The 19,518-nt window shown below is 39.0% G+C and overlaps 1 protein-coding gene across 2 annotated transcripts; it reads left to right on the top strand.

The window, feature by feature from the left end:
- Positions 1 to 200: 200 nt before the first annotated feature.
- On the top strand, positions 201 to 19,019 carry PYM1 (PYM1 exon junction complex associated factor). 2 transcript variants are annotated; one of them, XM_090273346.1, is made up of 3 exons: positions 201 to 281; positions 17,211 to 17,304; positions 18,092 to 19,019. In XM_090273346.1, the coding sequence occupies exons 1-3, from the start codon at positions 248 to 250 to the stop codon at positions 18,573 to 18,575; spliced, it is 612 nt and encodes a 203-aa protein (XP_090129472.1). In that variant the 5' UTR covers positions 201 to 247; the 3' UTR covers positions 18,576 to 19,019. The 2 variants fall into 2 exon arrangements, with proteins under 2 accessions (XP_090129472.1, XP_090129473.1); XM_090273347.1 differs by having other exon boundaries at positions 17,211 to 17,311.
- The last annotated feature ends 499 nt before the right edge of the window (positions 19,020 to 19,518 follow it).

The following is a 19,518-nucleotide window of genomic DNA, read 5'->3' as shown; positions in this document are numbered from 1 at the left end:
GGACTGCTTTACATGCAGCAGGTGCTCAATAATAGGATCAGTAGCAGTAAAAGAGCCCACTGCTTTTATTTTACTAAAGCCTTCAGCTTCTACTCCCTTCTTTCTTCTCCTCTACCTTCGTCCATGAAATTGCGTGCTTTCCCTTTAAGATGAAAATGGTGGCTTGCTACGATCTGGACTCCACTTCCGGTGGGGAGGGGGGCGGGACCCCAGCCCGCTCACGCCGGAAGTGGTTTGCGTTTTCAAGATGGCGACTCCCTATGTAACTGACGAGACCGGCGGTGAGTGCGGGAGGCGCGGAGCCGCTTCTCTCCGGGCTCTCGGGGCAGGGGTTCGGACTTGGAAGGGGTCTGTGCCCCGCCCATCCCGGGGCCCCTCCTTTGCCCCGCCCTCCGGACCGCCTTCCCCATTCATTTTCTCCTTTGGGGTGTCACCTGCGCCCCCTTCTGGTCTCGAGTTTAGGGGGTCTCTGCTTCCGGTCACCCAAACCCTGGGGTCCTTCAATGCTGTCTGGTTCCTACTCCAGGACCCTTACGGGCCTTTTATGTTTTCATAAAGTTGAAGCTCCAGTATCTCCTTTGGGTTCTCCAGCCTTGGGGGTTCCTACACTCTTAGTTTTCACCTATTCCTGCCCTTCCCTCTTTCCCCTCCCCCACCTTTTACTTATACCTACTTTCTGCCCTGCCCCAGCCACGTTTTAATTCTTTTTCTCCAAGCTGTATCTGTAGATGATCTCTTCATTGCTACGTAGTGCTTTTCCCACTCTCTCCCTCATCTTTATTGTTGGGTCAGTGAGGTCCAGAGGTGTAAATGGACGAGGAACTTAATATAACTTTTAGCCTGAGTTTTCTCCTTGAGGGCCCAACCCTTCTCTGCTCCTCTGTTGATAGTGATAGGAGTTGATAGCTCTAAGGTGGAAGAAAGCAAACTAGGAATGTGTCTAGTGGCTTCCCAAGCCCTCTGGCAAGTTGACAGAACCCACCATTCCTTCTTGTTAGAGAAGAATTTCCACTCTTGCTGATTGAGATGCTGAAGTGCTTGCTATGTCTGTGAGCTTTATGTGTTGAAAACTGGTTTTGTCCCCTCTTAGTTTCCTCATCTTTAGAAGAAAATACGCTTAGTGATATCTAGTCATTGACAATCAACTAAGGTAGTATATGTGAAAGTAGTTTATAAAAACCTGTGCAAGGCAAGGTGTTACTGTTTGTTTTGTAGCTTTTATTGTGTATGTGTAGTCTTCTGTAGAAGTGATATTGTGCGGGTACTGTGGTTCATACCGTCTATTTTAAAATATGCCATTTATGCTTCTTGCTCTGCTGTTTTTCATGTTCTTTACATCCCAACCACTTCTCTTACGGTAGGTATCTAATGACAACCCTGATGTCTGCTCCCTCTCCCCAACCTCACATTTCAAAGTGGTACCACCTCTCCTGCTCTCTACTCTGTAGGTCCTTATTCAACTAGCTTCTTCTAATGTGTGCTTTGAAAATATTCCTTCATTTCCAGTACAATTCTCTTTATTTTTAACTGTTTTCTTAAATTGATTTAATGAATATCCAGGTATCACATCTCATCCTCCCCTCCCATCATGGGGTATCTTCTTTTCTCTGTGACCATGTGGAAGATGGGAAGAAAACACATTGCTTTTTTGCTTTCCCTTCCTACTTCCAGATCATTGATCTACCACTGTCACACTAATACTTATGGAAGGTATTGCCATGAAATTATAGCATATTCTCTAAAACCTCAGGGCCATCATCATTTTTTTTTCTGCACTCTTATTTCTTGCTCTCATTCTCAATGTCTCCAGCACCTTTGGGATACTCTGATTTTAGTTACTCAGCAGGAGACCATTGACTCTCCTTCGTATTTTCAAACCAGCTACACATTAGAGTCACTACAACTTGGACCTCATCTATGATACATCTTCCCCTTCAGATGCTCCCCATCACTTATTTTAGCCTCCTTGCCAGTCAATTTTTCACTACCTTATATCCACAGAATCAACGTTTTTTCCTCCTTGGATTCACTGGTTCTTAACCTTTCCCATTTCATTGACTCTGTCATTCCCTTTGTGATTGTTTTTGATGCTGCCCTTGCTAGACCTCTGTAACCAGCTGCTTATTGTCATTGCTTTCTTCATTTGTTTTGATCTATACTAAGCAAGCACTTAATGTTATCTTTAGTCATACCCATCAACTGTTTTCTTGGCTTCTGCTTCTAGGCCGCAGCATATGGCTAGAGAAAAAGCACAGAAGCTAGCAGATCCAGTAAAATGTAACTTAATGTTAATTTCTGCCAGGATCACAGCTTCTCTCCAATTCTTTTTTGCTTTAAATATTTTATTTATTTATTTTTAGAGGAGGGCAAGGGAGGGAGAAAGAGAGAGAGAGAAACATTGATTGGTTGCCTCTCCTACACACCCCTGCTGAGGACCAAACCTACAACCCAGGCATGTGCCCTGACCAGGAATTGACCAGAGACCTTTCAGTTTGCAGGATGAAGCCCAACCAACTAAGCCACCACAGCAGTCAGGGCTCCAATTTTTTTTTCTTGGTTTGCTTACATTCTACCATGGCTATTTCCCCAACCTTTTCTAGCTCTCTGTAGCCCTCCCTTTAATTATCCTTCTTGTGGCATGATGACCTCACTTTCCATTGCATTGCAAAATCAAGGTCCATCATTTGTTTCTTTCCTTTCCACAGCTTGATTTTTTGACTATTAGGTCTATACATACTATTTCCATTGCCTTAAAAAAAATTTTTTTTTATTTATTTGTTTATTTATTTTTAGAGAGAGGGGAAAGGAGAAAGAGAGGGAGAGAAATATCACTGTGGTTTCCTCTCACTCGTGCCCCAACTGGGAACCTGACGTGCAACCTAGTCATGTGCCCTGACTGGGAATTGAACCAGCGACACTTGGCCTGCAGGCCAATGCTCAATCCACTGAGCCACAGCAGCCAGGGCTTATTTCCATTTCTTTACTGCTTATTTGATCCTTAACCCTTTACAATTTTTATTTCTAGCACCAGCCTCTCCTGAGTTGCTGATTCCCTTTTATAATTGGTAAATAGCTTTCATTCATGGATATATTGTCATAACACCTCAAGTACAATCTGACCAAAATCAGTATCAGTTTTTTTTTCTTATTTCTGTTAAAGGCACCATTGTTCTAGCCAACCCAAGAGCAACTGTTTTTACATTATTTCTCTCCTTCTCTCGCTTCTTAAAATTTTAAATAGACTTTATTTTTTAGATTTAAAGGAAACTTAAGAAGATGATACAGACACTTCCCATATACCTTATACTAAAATTCCCCTCTTATTAACATCTTACATTAGTATGGTTACTGTTATTGCCATTAATACACCAATATTGATGCATTATTATTAATTAAAGTCCTTACATTATTCAGATTCCCTTACTTTTTACCTAATTTTTTTCTGTTCCAGGATCTCATCCAGGATACCATATTACATTTAGTTTTCATGTCTCCTTAAGTTCCTATATTGGCTGTGACAGCTTCTCACACTTTCCTTGTTTTTGATGACCTTGACAGTTTTGAGGAGTTCTGGTCAGGTATTTTGTAGGATACCCCCTATTGGAATTTGTCTGATGTATTTTTTCATGATTAGACTGGGGTTATGTGTTTTGGGGGGGATCAACCACTGAAGCACAGTGACGTTTTCATCATATCACGTCAAGAGTAAATAGTGTTACAATGATTTTTCACTGTTGATATTGACTATGATCACCTGGTTAAGGTATCGTTTGTAAGGTTTCTCCACTGTTAAAGTTATTTTTTTCCTCTCCTTTCTGTACTGTTTTCTTTAAAAGAAAGTCACTCCCCTGGCTGGTGTAGCTCAGTGGATTGAGCACTGGCCTGCGAGCCAAAAGGTTGCCTGTTCGATTCCCAGGGTGGCGGCCAGGTTCGCAGTTGGGAGTGCCTGAGAGACAACCACACATTGATGTTTCTTTTCCTCTCTCCCCTCTCTCTAAAAAATTAAATTAAAAAAAAATTTTTTTTAAAGAAAGTCACTGTTCATAGCCCATGTGTTTTTAAATTTTATTTATTTATTTTTAGAGTGAGGGGAAGGGAGAGAGGCAGAGAGGGAGAGAAACATTGATGTGCAAGAGAAACATTGCTCAGTTGCCTCTCACATGCCCCCAACCAGGGAACTTGCCTGCAACCCAGGCATGTGCCCTGACTGGGAATTCAACCAGCAACCTTTTGGTTTGTAGGCTGGCACCCAAACCCTTGAGCCAAACGAGCCAGGGCATAGCCCATAAAAATTCTTTTTATTAAATTTATTGATTGGAGAGAGAGGAAGGGAAAGAGAGAGAAGCATCAATTGGTTGCCTCCAATATGTGCCCTGACTGGGGATCAAACTGCAACCTTCACGTATGGGGGTTATGCTGTAACCAACTGAGTTACTTGGTCAGGACTGTTTCTTTTTTCCTTTGTAAAAAAATTTTCAGTTACAGTTAAAATTTAATATTTATATTTCAGGTGTAGAGTATAGTGGTTAGACATTTATATAACTTACAAAGTGATCCAATAATTCTGGTGGGTACTATATATAGTAATTACAATATTATTGACTATATTCCCTAAGCTGTACTTTACATCCTATGACATTGTGTAACTGTCAATTTGTACTTCTTAATCCCTTCACCTTTTTCACACAGCCCACAAACCTCCTTCCCATCTGGAAACTGTTTGTTCTTCATATCTATGAATTTGTTTCTGTTTTTTTTGTTTATTTGTTTATTTTATTTCTTAGATTCCACATGTAAGTAAAATCATATGGTATTTGTCTTTCTCTGTCTGGCTGATTTCACTGACATAATACCCTCTAGGTCCATCCATGTTGTCACAAATGGTAAGATTTTCATTCTTTTTATGGCCAAGTAATATTCCGTTGTATACGTGTACTACATCTTTATCCATTCCTCTTTTGATTGGAGCATTTAAATAAATTTAAATTTAAAGTAATTATTGAACACGGGCCTGTGAACCCAAAGGTCGCCAGTTTGATTCCGAGTCAGGGCACATGCGTGGGTTGTGGGCCAGGTTTTATGGTTGGGGGCGTCTATTTTTAGACAGAGGAAGGTGGGGAGAAAGAGAGAGAGAAACATCGACGTGCAACTGGTTGCCTCTCACATGCCCCCAACTGGGGACCTGGCCCGCAACCAGGCATGTGCCCTGACTGGGAATTGAACCGGCGAACTTTGGGTTCACAGGCAGGCACTCAATTCACTGAGCCTCACCAGCCAGGGGTAAATAAATAAAATCTTTAAAGTAATTTTTTTTTTTTCCTGAGGGAAGAGGGGGAAGGGGTTGGAGGGAAGAGGAAACCCTGGGACCAACTCAAGGGCCTGTAGGAGCAAAGGAAGAGGTAAGGGGAAAGGGGAAAAGCAAAGAGGAGAGGAGGAGGGAGTGGAGACTACCAGTCACCCACAGGGCCCATAGGAATTGCCTCTAAAGTAATTATTGATAAGTACATAGTTACTGCCATTTTATTGTATTCTGATTGCTTTTGTAGATTTTTTTGTTCTCTCATATGTTGATGACTTTCTGTAGTGTTGTATTTGGATTCCTTTTTCTTTGTTTCTTGTATATCTCTTGTAGATTTTTGGTTTGTGGTTATGATGTGCTTCATATGTACTAAGCTGTATTTATAGCACTCTGTTTTAAGTTAGTCGCTTAAGTTTGAACACATTCTGAAATCACTACCATTTTTACTAACCCCCTCCATGTTTATATTTTTGTCATTATTTTTTACTTCTTTTGTGTGTGTTTGTATATCCCTTAATTTATTGCTGTAGTTACACATGGTCTTCCTACTTTTGCCTTTTAACCTTTGTGCTAGCTTTAGTGTCGAGTGATCCACTGCTTTTATTGTGTTTGCCTTTGTCAGTGAGAATTTTTTCTTTATGACTTTTTCTTATTCCTGTTTTTACTTCTGCTTCTTCCTTCCACCTCCTCCTTCCTCCCTTCTCCCTCCTCCTTCTTCTTTCTTCTTCTTGTCCATTTAACATTTCTTGTAATACTGGTTTGGTGATGGTGAACTCCTTCAGCTTCTTCTAGTCTGGGATCAATGCCCACACTTGAAGAGTGGAGAGTTTTGCTCCCTTCCTTAAAGGACAGATAATTTACATACATTATTTGGAATTCTTCTGCACCTGAGATTTGTCTGTTCTCTCCCTTGTGTTTATTCAATCATTTAATATTTACATCAGTATGGACTTCAGGTTATACTACAATACTGTTTTATTTATTTTATCGCTCAAATGTTCCCTCTTTGGACATTGGGAGCTCTTTTAGTTGGTCCTGTGTCCCTTAGGCATATCCCATCAGTGTAAGTTTGTGTTTTTGTTATTTTAACTCTTCCTTCCTTTATGACACTAGAATATACTCCAGGGTTACCTTTTTAATTTATACTTCAGTACTAGAATCAGCCACTTCTCCATGGAGCCCTTGTTCCTTTTATTGGGGAATGATATAGAAAACCAAAATCAGAATTTGCTGCCATTGGGGTATCACTGTTTTGCGTAGTTTACTCCTCTCTTGCTCCTTGTGCCACACACGTACCAGTTGTCAAAATATTCTTCTGGTCTCACTACCATTACCCTGTCCTATGTTCAATACTTGTTAGCTATATGGCCTTGGGAATTTTAAGCCTTGGGGATCTAAACCTTAGTTTTCTTATTAGTGAAATGGGAATAACTCCTAAACATAGGATTAAAAAAAATTTTTTTTCCATTACCATTTATCCCCCTTATAGGATTATTTTTTTTATTGTTTATGCAATTACAGTTTTCCTGCTTTTTCTTCCCTCCCCCACCTCCTCCCAGCCTAAACATAGGATTATTGTGGGAATTAAAATTTAAATGAAATAATGTACACATTGGCACAGAGAAAGTGCCCAACAAATGGTTTTGTAATTATTACCGTTATGTAAGGATTATTATATATGGATTAGAAGAGATTATGTATGCAGAGTGTCAAGCATAGTACTTGGATCATTCTAAGTACCTGATAAAATTCTAGTTTCCTTTATCCTGCAAATATTGCTGTGACTGCCTAAGCAGATCTCTAGTCTCTGTTGCAGTTCATTTGACACACTATTATCAGATTATTACGCCTTAAGCACAAATCAAGTTATGTCATTTTTATTCAATATAATTCATTTACCCACTGTTAAATTTGTCATATATCCTTCTGACCATTTTTTCTGTGCATTCTAAAAACACTTTTGAATCAGACGGTAGATACATTTTATATCTTGCCTTTTTATTTAACCCTATGACTAAGATTTTCCTTGCTATTAGAACCTCTTTGTAAACATCTTTTAAAATACTTGCAGTATGTTTTATTGTTTGGACATATACCCTCTCTTACCTTTCTTTTGTTATTGGACTTTTAGATTGTTTCCTGAAAAAATGTTTTTTAATTATTTATTTATTTCTTTGTTTCTTTATTTTATTTTATTTTATTAGAGGGGGAAGGAGAAAGAGACGGAGAGAAACATCACTGTGTGGTTGCCTCTCACTCGCGCCCCCAACTGGGGACCTGACGTACAACCTAGTAGTGTGCCCTGACTGGGAATCGAACCAGCGATACTTGGCTCGCAGGCCGACGCTCAATCCACTGAGCCACAGCAGCCAGGGCTTTCCTGAATTTTTATTATAAGAACTCTATGAATATTTTTGTGTATAAATTTTTGCTTGCACTTAGGGTTATTTTCTTAAGATAGATTTCTCAGAAGTAGAGTTACTGACTTGGAGGGTACAAATATTTATTTTTTTATTAATTGTAAAATTAATTCTCGTTGATTGTAGAAAGCTTGGAAAATATATTCAAAAGTAATATAAAATATAAGTCACTCACATGTTTGGTGATTCCAGAACCCAAAGATGACTATAGTTACAATTCCTTTTAGTTACTCTTTCTCTGCACACATATAGCTGATCTATATTGAACATAATTGAGATCATAGTAAATGGCTGTATTTCCTAAAATATGATTCTCAGAACACTTACTAGTCCTGTGAGATGTACTACAAAGTAAATAACTAAAATAAAAATGAGGTACCTGCGGTCAAAAACACTTGGGAAACACTGTAAAACATATTTGGTCTTGGAAATTCTCATGAATAAGAATATAATGAATTTTAGTCTTGCCAATAAAAACAAAATATTTTTTGTGTGTGCTTAATCCAGAATCTCCCAAATTAATTTAACTTTTTTTTTTTAGATAGCCCTTGTTAATGTCTTATGGAAGTAGTATTTTATATAACAAAAGCTTTGGGAAATGATGAAAAATGATAGACCCATCTTATATTCTCTTGCTATGTTAGCCAAATTGTTTTCTAAAGGGTGTTTTTTAAACCACCAACAATATATGAATATGCAGGTTTTACCACTTCATTGACTGCATTGGTATTTATTTTCACCTTTAAACATTCTTTGATGGATGAAAATACTTTGTTTTAATTTATATATTTCTTATAATTAGTGAGGTTGAACTTATTTTTTCAATTTTTTTTTCATTTATAACATGATAACACAATAGTGGTATGAAAAAGTACTTTGGAACCCAGAGCCTCAGTTTGAATTCTACTGCAGTTTATTGACTTTATAACTTTGGGCAAGTTATTACGTTTCTCATCATCTGTGAAACTGAAATAATCCTTCATGGAGTTGTGAAAATGAAATAACGTATGAGCATTATTCTTGGCATGAAGCAAGGGTAGCCGCTATTATTTTTGAGAATTGACTATACAGTTTCCATATGGATCATCCACTCTTTCACTCAAAATACTACTCACTACTGTGAGCACAAACTACTTTTCAATATATTATCATCACATACTACATTTCTGCCTATACCCTCCACTGAAACTGGGCTATCTAGTATAAGACAGACGTGATAGTAGTGTGCTGATGTGTAAACTTTGGCATCAGAACTGAGTTCAGGCCCTGACTGGTGTGGCTCAGTTGGTTGAGCGAAGTCCCACAGAGCAAAAAGGTTGCTGGTTTGATTCCCAGTCAGGGCACATGTCTGGGTTACAGGCCGGGTCCCCAGTTGGGGCATGTGTGAGAGGCAACCAATCGATGTTTCTCTCACATTGATGTTTCTCTCCCTCTCTTTCTCCCTCCCTTCTCCTCTCTAAAAATAAATAAATAAAATCTTAAAAAAAAAAAAAAATTAACTGAGTTCAGATTGCAGGTACACGCTGCCTTTGTGATCTTGGACATATTAACCTCTTGAAGACTGTACTCAGCTGTAAATGATAATATGTACCTGTTGTCTAGATTCAATAAGATAATGTAGGAACAGTTCTTGTAGCTACTTATTAAAGTAGCTGCTTATTAATATATGCTCTTCCCTAATTGTTCTTAACATACTGTGAGTTTTCCATTGAAATGGTTTTGCTTTATTTTTTTAAGATTTTATTTATTTTTAGAGAGGGGAAGTAAGGGACAAAGAGGGAGAGAAGCATCAATGTGTAGAATCGAACCCATGACCTTTTTGGTTCATGGGCTGGTGCTCAATCCATTGAGCCATACCAGCCAGGGTGATTTTGCTTGTTTTTATTCCTCTTAGAATGCCCTTTCCCTTTTCTCTGCCTGCAGAAATAACAAGCCATTGATTTGTTACTATTATTACTACTACCTAATACTTAGGATCAAGATTTTTATGGTTTTATGTCACCTTCCCCTATTAAACAGGGTGTGATCATTTATTCTCTTGAAATCTCTTACCAGTATGTATCAGTCTTAGGATACTTACGATATTTATATTTTTGTCTTATTTGTTTGCCTAATTTATCCACCCTCCTTAGTTAAACTGTAAATTTCTTGAAAGTGGGACCATTTTACTCCCTGTAGCGCTTTGTATAGTCTTTTCTTGAGGAGGCTTTCAGCAATTTATTGCATTTAATTAATTTGTAGTCTGGCTTCTGACCAGTCTACTTTTCTGAGACAATATTCTTGGAAATATCTAGATATTTCCAAATGAACAAAATCTTTTTTTCCTTAATCTCTCTATAGTACTTAATACTGTTAATCACTTGATCTTACTTAAAACTCTTGGTTTCCATAGCGTAGCGTGGTTCTTCTTCATTTTCGGTTCATTTTCTGTTGTTGCTGACACCATTCTTCCTCGAGGAAAATGATCATGACTATTTTTCCAGGTCAGTCCTCCAAACTGGATCTTTATTTTCTCTATGTTAGAAATTTCATCTGCATCTTATAATTGTTGGCCCTGTGATCATCCTCAAGCCCAGATCTATGACCCAGATCTCCCTGCTTGAAGCAGGTCCCAGGGGTTGACTCAGCATACCTGTAACAGTCCCTTCCACCTAACCCTTTGGCATTCTCCCAAGCCTTGCTGTGTTGTCTCTTCATTGTCTTCCTGCCATCCCTGAATACAGGGCCCTTTCAGTTTAAGGGAGCAGATTGAGGATTACAAAACAACAGATGTGTGGAAAAAACAAAGTCTACAAAATTGTTATAGTAATAGTCTCTAATCTGTAGTTTCTGGAAAATCCTGATAATCTGCCCTTGGATTTTATTTCTAGGGGTAAGAATCGCCAAACCTGTTTCTTCTCTTTGACTTTACCTTTGGATACCATCAAGGCCAGAGAATGGAATCAAGATGATATACAATAAATGTTCCCTTGTGATAATAGGCTATTTGTATCTCTGAGGGCTTCCAGTAATGGTGGCCATTCAAAAAGCTTCTGCCCTTTCTTTTCTCACATTTCATCTTTACTAGCCTTAAGGCTTCAACTAATCTCTGGACAATTTACTTAAATATATGTTTATTATTGCTGCCTGTTTCTCCTTAATTCCATGTATACACTGCCTGTCTAGAATAGAATCAGTTACTTTCACAAAGTTTTCTTCTCAGGACTTTTTTTGTATCAGTAGTTTTTATTCTCTAAATTTTCCACATTTAAAAGTGATACTGTAATTAGTTTATTTGTGTTATTATTACCTTTCTTTCTCACTAGAATGTATGCTACAAGGAAGCTAGACATTTGCCTGCTTTATTCATTGTATCCTTAGGTCCTGTTACAGTGTAAGTGTTCAATAAACATTTAAAATCCATGCGTGAATAAATGTTGTTATCATATGCCCTACGTACCCACAGGTATGTTGTGAAAAATAAGAATACATGTGAAAATCACCAAATTAAGTCCACTGTAGCACAGTTTCAATTATTTCCTCTCTAATTCAAATCTTGGCAGTCTTCAAATCTTGTTGACTTATTCATGATGATTTTTTCTTTCATTTTCCTTTCAACACCCATACAGAGCATCTAAATTAAGTCTTCTTGCATTGTGGCTATTGCTTTTGCTTTTTTCTTACCTTTACTTTATGTTACATATTTTCAAGTTAATCTTAAAGCATTGCTTTGAGAAGATTATACTCCCTATTGTCCTTCAGTGTTCTCACAATTGCAAGCTCAAGTCCAAAGTCAAGAGGAGACTGGACACCTTTCATCTTCTGACTAATTTACCTCTAGTTTCTTTTCCTATTACATATGCTTTTTGCCCAAAATATACTGGATTCTTCCTGTTCCCTAAAATGATACATACATTTATTGATTCATTAATTTGAATTAATCACAGTCTTCTGTGGGCCAAACCCTTTCCTTCAAAGATCAAAGACGAAGTTTCTGCTCTCAAGCAAACAAACAATTATATAAACATTAGAGCATGATAAAGGCCAAAACAGATGCTGTGGGTGCACAAAGGGCGGCTTTTAACCTGTCTTGGCCCGAGTACATCAGGGAAGACTTCACTGAGTAGTTTATACTTGAACTTGACCTTTAAATACCAATAGGAATTAACATATGATTCAAGGCAAGTCTGTTCCAGGCCAAAGCCAAACCAAAAAAAAAAAAAAAAAAGAATAGAGACACCTCCGGGTGAGATTTGTGAATACTTCAGTGGCTGAAGCAGCAAGTATGAGTAACTGGGTGCTAAAAGGCTAGAGACTGGGTCAGGAAGGCCTTTTGTGTATGGTTCCATTTTCCACATACATATTCTGAGGGCAACAGGAATCCAGGAAGAATTTAGGAGCATGACTAGTTCAGTTTGTCCCCTTGCTTATGTTGTCCTATATGCCTGAAATACTTCCCTTTCTCCTTTCCTCATAGCCAAGCCCCAAGCCTGCACCCATCTAAAACCTGCTCATCTTCCAACAATCACTACAGATGTGTCCTTGAAATCTATAGCTCACCTGGTCAAAAGTAATTTCACTCTCCTTTGTGTACCCATTCTTCAGGGCATTTAGGTTTAAAACCTGAAATAAGATATTTTTAAAACCTACAATAAACAACAACAATAATGGGAATTGTAAAGAAAAAATATAATCTAATTACTCAAATTTTCACATTGCACATTGTTTTCTAAACTTACAAATATGCCTGACATAATTAAAATCATGGTATATATATATAATTATGTTTTATATCACATTACATGATTTAAATTTTTTATCATTTTTAATGAATGTATTGTAAATCATTCCTGTATGATTGGATGTGGAGTTTGTTTTAATTTTTAGCTATTTATAGATAATGCCATTTAAAAAATATGATTCTCACCCTTATTTTTTGTTTTTGTTTTTTTTTCTGTTGGAACTATTTCCTTATGCTAAATTTTCAAGATTGGTATAACAAAAACAAGATGTTTTGCATTCTTTGACTTTAACTCCTTAACCTATATCCTTCTCCCAAGTGTTGTTGATTCCTTGATAATGTACCTGGTACCAAGCTCTTCCTTTCCATTCTCACTATTTCAGCCAATTCTGTCCCTTGTGCCAGGATTATTGCAGTCTTTTTTTCCTAACTGATTTCTCCAATCTCCAGAGTTTTCTCTCTCTCTTTTCTTTTTCATCTTCACCTGAGGCTATGTTTATTGATTTTAGATAGAGAGGAAGAGAAAGGGAGAGAAACATCGATGTGAGAGAAAAGCATCCATCAGTTGCCTCCTGTACATGCCCCGACTGGGGATTGAACCCACAGTGGCCTTTTGATATATAAGACCATGCTCCATCCAAATGAGCTACTTGGCCTGGGCTCCAATGTTTTCCCTTTCCAATTCACTTTCTCATCATGCCAAATTAATTGCCTAAAGCACTGCTTTGGATAAAAGATTCATTCGTATGTGGATACTTAGTGAATGCATACCACGCTCCAGAAACTAAAATCCCTTAATTGGCATTTTCAGGTATGAACATTCTCCCCTCATTTACTCTACTCCAGCCTTTAGACCCAGTCAAACAGGTCTATTCAATGTCTCCTGAACATGCCATCTACATTCCCATGTCTGAAATTTTGTTTTAGAATGAGCTTCTGTTTAGAATCCATTCTGTTTCCCTCTTCTCAATTTTTGATTCTTTCTTCAAAGCCCCGCTCTAGTCTCAGCCCTTCCTCCCTTAAGCCTCTGTTTTTTTTCATTCCTCAGTTTCTACTCTTACTTATAAACTGTCACAGCTAAGCAAACAATATCTTCATTCTCATACATTCACACAATGAAACTCTGAATTCCTTGACCTTGTTTTTAAGGCCTTCTAAGGTCTGGCCCCACTTTTTATTTTCAACCTGGTTTCCTGTTACTCCCTAACATGGACTGTCTGATTCCCCGGGATTCGTCTACTTTCTGATCTTAAAACACTCCACGCCCATTCCCACATCCATGCCTTTCTTTGCTCATGTTTGTCCTTTTTCCTACCCCCTCTAGCTGTCAAATTTTACCCATTTTATTTAACACATTTTTTAAAGTTTTGTTTTAATAATGATATTTGCATTTTGAACACAAAAACCAAATCATGTAACAATACAAATACATATGGGAGGCCTGTATACGCTAAAAAAAAAAAAAAAAAAAGTAGTACAAGATACCTACATATATATGGATAAAAGTAGTTTACAGTTGTTCATATGGAAAAAGACATGCAGGTTATGATTATCACTATAGCTTTATGAACTCTTTCAAGTATTCACAACTGTAAACCTGCTTTTGCTATACCCTGTATGTGTGTGTATGTGTATATATATACATTTATTGTTAATGGTTTCTGCCACCTCTTCTTCCAGGTTATTCCTCTTAAGGTAACTAGCATTAAAGTTTTGGTGTCTTGGTATATGCCCTTCCACACCTGTCTGCCCCTAACACAGACTCCGTAAACTTTTAAAAGTTGCTCCTTGACTCAACAAGAAGGGGAGCATAAACCTGGCTGAGTTGCTCAGTTGGTTTGGACGTTGTCTGGTACACCAAAAGGTTGCAGGTTTGACACCTCCTGCCCCCAGAGCACATATATGGGGTTGCGGGTTCATCCCTGATCGGGGCACATACGGTAGGCAGCCAATCAATGCTCCTCTCTCACATCAATGTCTCTCTCCCCGCCTTTCTCTCTAAAATCAATAAACATGTCCTCTGGTCAGGATTTAAAAAAAAAAAAAAAGGAATGGGAGCGTACTCTACACCAGTGTTCTCAAAATGTCCAGGACACTGTGGGGTTTCCTAAGTCCCTTTCAGGAGGTCTGCAAATGTAACTATTTTGATAATACACTAAGATGTTATTTGCCTATTTGGTGGATTGACATTTTCACTGATATGCATAAGCAGAGGTGGATAAAACAGCTGGCCCCTTATCACTAATCAAGGTGGTAGTACCAACTATACTCATTGTGTTCTTCACTGCCACATGCTCACAGTAGTCAGTTTTTCACTTAATATCCTTGATGATGCAATCGTCGTCGGCAGCCGTCTGTCTCGAGAGACGATGGTGTAGCTTCTTAAGAGTCTATCTGCACTGCCGAGAATGGCTGTGCATTCCGACTCGGGAGTGACACGGTATCTGTCTCCTCCCGTGTTGAATCGACATCTTGCGATGATGCTGGAGTGTCCTCTCCAGTGGAGCTGAAGCTACAGAGCCTGGGCAGGGTGATATGGAGGGTCTGCTGTTGCCCATGCAGCAGACCCCCCTCTCTTCGCAGCTGAAGGGTCCAAGGGAAAGACGGAGTCAATACAGCTTGGCTTCAGCCAAACCACTGAGCCAAACCAGCCAGGGAAGATGATGCAATAAAAGTTATTAATTTGATTAAATCCTGGCCCTCGAATACACACTTTTGTTTATTATTTTCCTAGTTTTATGAAATATAATTGACATATAACATTTAAGGTTAAGGTTATACAATGTGATAGTTTGATATTTGTGTGTATTGTGAAATGTTTACCACAATAAGTTTAATTAATACATCCTTCACCTCACAGGGTTGCCATTTTGTTGTTACAGTGAAAACATTAAAATTCTACTCTCACAGAAAATTTCAAGTATATAATACAGGTTTGTTAATTACAGATTAAGATCCCTGGAATTTATTTATGTTATTTGTTTTTCTTTTATTTTTTTTCATCTTATAACTGAAAGTTATACATCTTTTTAGTGTTCACTGCGGACTAAATGGGAAGTAAACATGAAACTTTCTCTGCACACTGAAGATTGTGCCTCAAGGAAAAGTGCTGGTACACTGTCCTAGTTGAAAGCTAAATAAGTTTCCTTTTCATATAGCACCGTTTTTTTAAAAAAATCCGCATCTGAGGATATGTTTATTTTAGAGAGAAAGGAAGGGAGAGAGACAAACATTGGTCAGTTACCTCTGGTACCGCTCTGACTAGGCATCACACTCACAACTAGTGGGTGTATGGGAAGGTGCTCCAACCAACTGAACAACCCAGTCAGGGCCACCATTTTTCTTTTTTTTTAAGATTTGTTTATTTTTAGAGAAGGGGGAAGGGAGGGAGAGAGAGGGAGAGAAACAATGATGGGCCTTTTCTTGCCCATGGGCCAGCAACTCAGGCATGTGTCCTGACTGGAAATCAAGCTGGCAACCCTTCACTTTGTGGCACAACACCCAGTCAACGGAGCCACACCAGTCAGGGCCACCATTTTTTACTTAAAAGAACCCCTGACAAATTGGTGATTCAGACCTAGATATCTAATAGGCATTTTCCTGAAAATAAAGGAAATGAGCCTGTTATCTGAAGGAAAATTGACAGTATTTGTTGCCAATGATAAGCTTCAAACTTTCAAGTGAACATTAGAATTTTGGAAAACTTGTATCTGCCACTGTGAGCTAGACAGCTTCCCAATAAAGACTTTTCTGGTGATACTGATAAATATGATTTCTTATTTTGCATAAATGTGTAATATAAAATAAGAGTGTAAGGGGGAATCCTGAAATAAAAAGATGTTTGAAGATCACTACTCATTTTTCTGCAACTTACTTTTTCACTTAGTGTATCACAAACACCATTCAGGTCACTGTATTTACATCTAAAGTTTAAAAAATATATATTGTATTTATTTTTAAAGAGGGAAAGAGAGGGAGAGAAAGATTGATGCGAGAAAGAAACATCAATCATTTGCTTCTCACAAGCCCCCAACTGAGGACCTGGCCTGCAACCCAGGCATGTGTCTTGACCAGGAATTGAACCAGCAATCTTTCGCTTTGTGGAACAACGCCCAACCCACTGAGCCACACCAGTCAGGACACATCTAAAATTCTTGTCCATAACAGCTTGGTGTTCCATCATGTAGCTGACTCACATCTATTCAATCATCATCTATCGATGGCCATTCAAGTTGCTTTTATCTTTTTGTTAATTTAAATAATGCAGCAACAAGCATTCTTTATATATGTCCTTCTGTATTGATGCTTTTATATCTATAGTATGGATTCCTAAAGTTGACCTGTTTTTCATGATCCATGTTAAAAAAACTTTCCCTTCTTACAATATCTCTCTGGTCATTTCTCCTTGTTTTTGCCCCTTTTTAGCCTCTTAATCATTTACTGTCTTTTGATGTCCTAATGCTATTATCTTGGGGGTTTTTTTTTGTTTGTTTTAAAAAAACTTCCTCTGTGCCTGTCTTGTCTAACCAACTAGATTATAAACATAGAAACTCCCTGAGGGCAGGGATGGTGTGTTATACAGTATATAGGCACTCAGTAAATAATAATGACCAGAGCAGGATTGAGGGTTGCTATGAGAAAAGGATACCTTAATGGTTCCATTTAGTGGTCAGATGGGTGCTGAGGGAAGCTGTGTGCATTCATATATCCTTTCATCTTGGGAACTATTTGAAAATTAGAGTAACTCTTGAACTGAATTCTCTCATTTCAGGCAAGTACATCGCTTCAACACAGCGACCCGACGGGACCTGGCGCAAGCAGCGGAGGGTGAAAGAAGGCTATGTGCCCCAGGAGGAGGTCCCAGTGTGCGTGGTTAGACATGAGGAATGGGTATTTAATGGAGTCCTTATAGAAAGAAAGAACATGTGTGCCTAAGAGTTCAGGGAAAATCTCCTGATGCCCCCAAACCCCAGGAACAGAAGGAGGGAACAACTGTCTGAGAAAGGAGAGGAGGGGTTGACTAGTCCTTTTCTTATAGCCTCTGTTCATCAGAACTTCCAAATAGCATTCAGAGATTTAGAGCTTTGAGACCTACGGCCCCTCTTACAACCTGCAAGAGAGAGGAAAACTGGGGAGGGACCAAGGGAGAGGAAGGAAGCAGAAAGGTGAAAAGCGTAAAGTGATTTGGAATGTTAAGAAAAGGGCTTGCCCTAACTGGTGTGGCTCAGTGGGTTGGGCATCCTCTCAAAAAGCAAAAGGTCCCTGGTTTGATTCCCCATCAGAGCACATGCAAGAGGCAGCCAATTGATGTTTCTCTCACACATTGATGGTTCTCTCCCTCCTTTACCCTCTCTCTAAAAATAAACAAATAAAATCTTTTAAAAAAGAAAGAAAGAAGAAAAATAAAAGGGCTAAAGGCCCTTGCCAGGTAGCTTAGTTATTTAGAACACCATCCTGATAGCTAAGGTTGTGGATTTGATCCCTGGTCAGGGCATGTACAAGAATCAACCAATGAATGCATCAATAAATGGAACAACAAATTGATGTTTCTCTCTCTCAAGTCAATAAACAGAATTTCAAAAAAAAAGAAAGAAAGACAGGGGCTCAAAAGTCAGTGAATGTTTAACTGTCGACATTTTCTGTACCCTGCAGGTATGAGAACAAGTATGTGAAATTTTTTAAGAGTAAACCTGAACTGCCCCCGGGGCTGAGCCCCGAGGCCACTGCTCCTGTCACCCCATCAAGGCCTGAAGGTGGTGAACCAGGCCTCTCCAAGACAGCCAAACGAAACCTGAAGCGGAAGGAGAAGAGGCGGCAGCAGCAAGAGAAAGGGGAGGTAGAGGCCTTGAGCCGGACTCTGGATAAGGTGTCCATGGGAGAGACAGCTCTGCTCCCTAGTGCTCCACAGGGCTCCCGGGCAGCCCCTACAGCTGCCTCTGACCAGCCTGACTCAGGTGCCACCACTGAGAAGGCCAAGAAGATAAAGAACCTAAAGAAGAAGCTTCGGCAGGTGGAAGAGTTGCAGCAACGGATCCAAGCTGGGGAAGTCAGCCAGCCCAGCAGAGAGCAGCTAGAGAAGCTCGCAAGGAGGAGGGCCTTGGAAGAGGAGCTAGAAGACTTGGAGCTAGGCCTGTGAGGCTCTTGGGGAATAGGGAATGGACTGCAGAACAAACCATGGGGCTCTCTGGGGTCCTGGGGAATATGGGCAGCAGCAGTCAGGAGGGGTACCGCCCCCCCCATACTGGCTCACCTCCATCTCTCATGCCCCAACTCTGTCCACCAGAGCCTAGCCGCTCCCTCATTTCTTCCAAACTCCTGTTTTTTGGACTCTTCCCCCTCCTATTCCCAGTGTTCAAAAATCTCAGTGTTTCTTTGCTGCTGATTTGGGTGTCTTGTTCAAAAGAAAATTGGGTGGGTGGGAATCTCAGAGAACTGAAGTTGAGGGTAAGGGGAGTACACCCAAATCTTGGAGTCTTGGTTCCTTTTCACAGTGTTTATGGGTTATTTCCCTCTCCATCCCTGACCTCTTTTTTTTTTTTTTTTTTTTTAAAGAACAGAATAAACAAGTAGACAAATTGTCTATCTTTGCCTCTTTCTTTTCAGCTTCCAGCAGGTGTTTTATCTCCTTCAGTTTGGCACAGGAAGACAAGTTTTGGAAGTAATAATTCCTTTTAATTTTTAACAGTTATATGAATGTATGACCAAATTAGCAACACTAATTTCTGTATGTTTGCTCAGAGTTAAGTGAACAGAAATTAGTGTTATAATAAAATGAAACTTAGAACAAATTTCATTTGACATGTTAAATTTGCATGTGTCATCACTGTGTTACATAGCAATGGGACCTTTGCAATGCCCTTACTATTTCTAAGATAATCAATCTACTTCACAGCTTCACTGGGGCATCTCATCTGAAATTTTCTTTATCAGATGCCACCTCAAGTAGCATCTTGGGGCAAACTATTGCTACAGGGAAAGGAATTTACTGCTAATAAGAGCTGTCACTTAATTTTTGCATATCCTCTGATTTCCACACCCTCTCCTATCACCATCTTTCTTTCTAGTCCACTGCTAGTGTA

This window comes from Furipterus horrens, unplaced genomic scaffold (genome assembly GCF_987537825.1).
Source record: "Furipterus horrens unplaced genomic scaffold, mFurHor1.1.pri manual_scaffold_4, whole genome shotgun sequence".
Classification (NCBI taxonomy): Eukaryota; Metazoa; Chordata; class Mammalia; order Chiroptera; family Furipteridae; genus Furipterus; species Furipterus horrens.
This window is presented reverse-complemented; position numbering and strand designations above follow the sequence as displayed.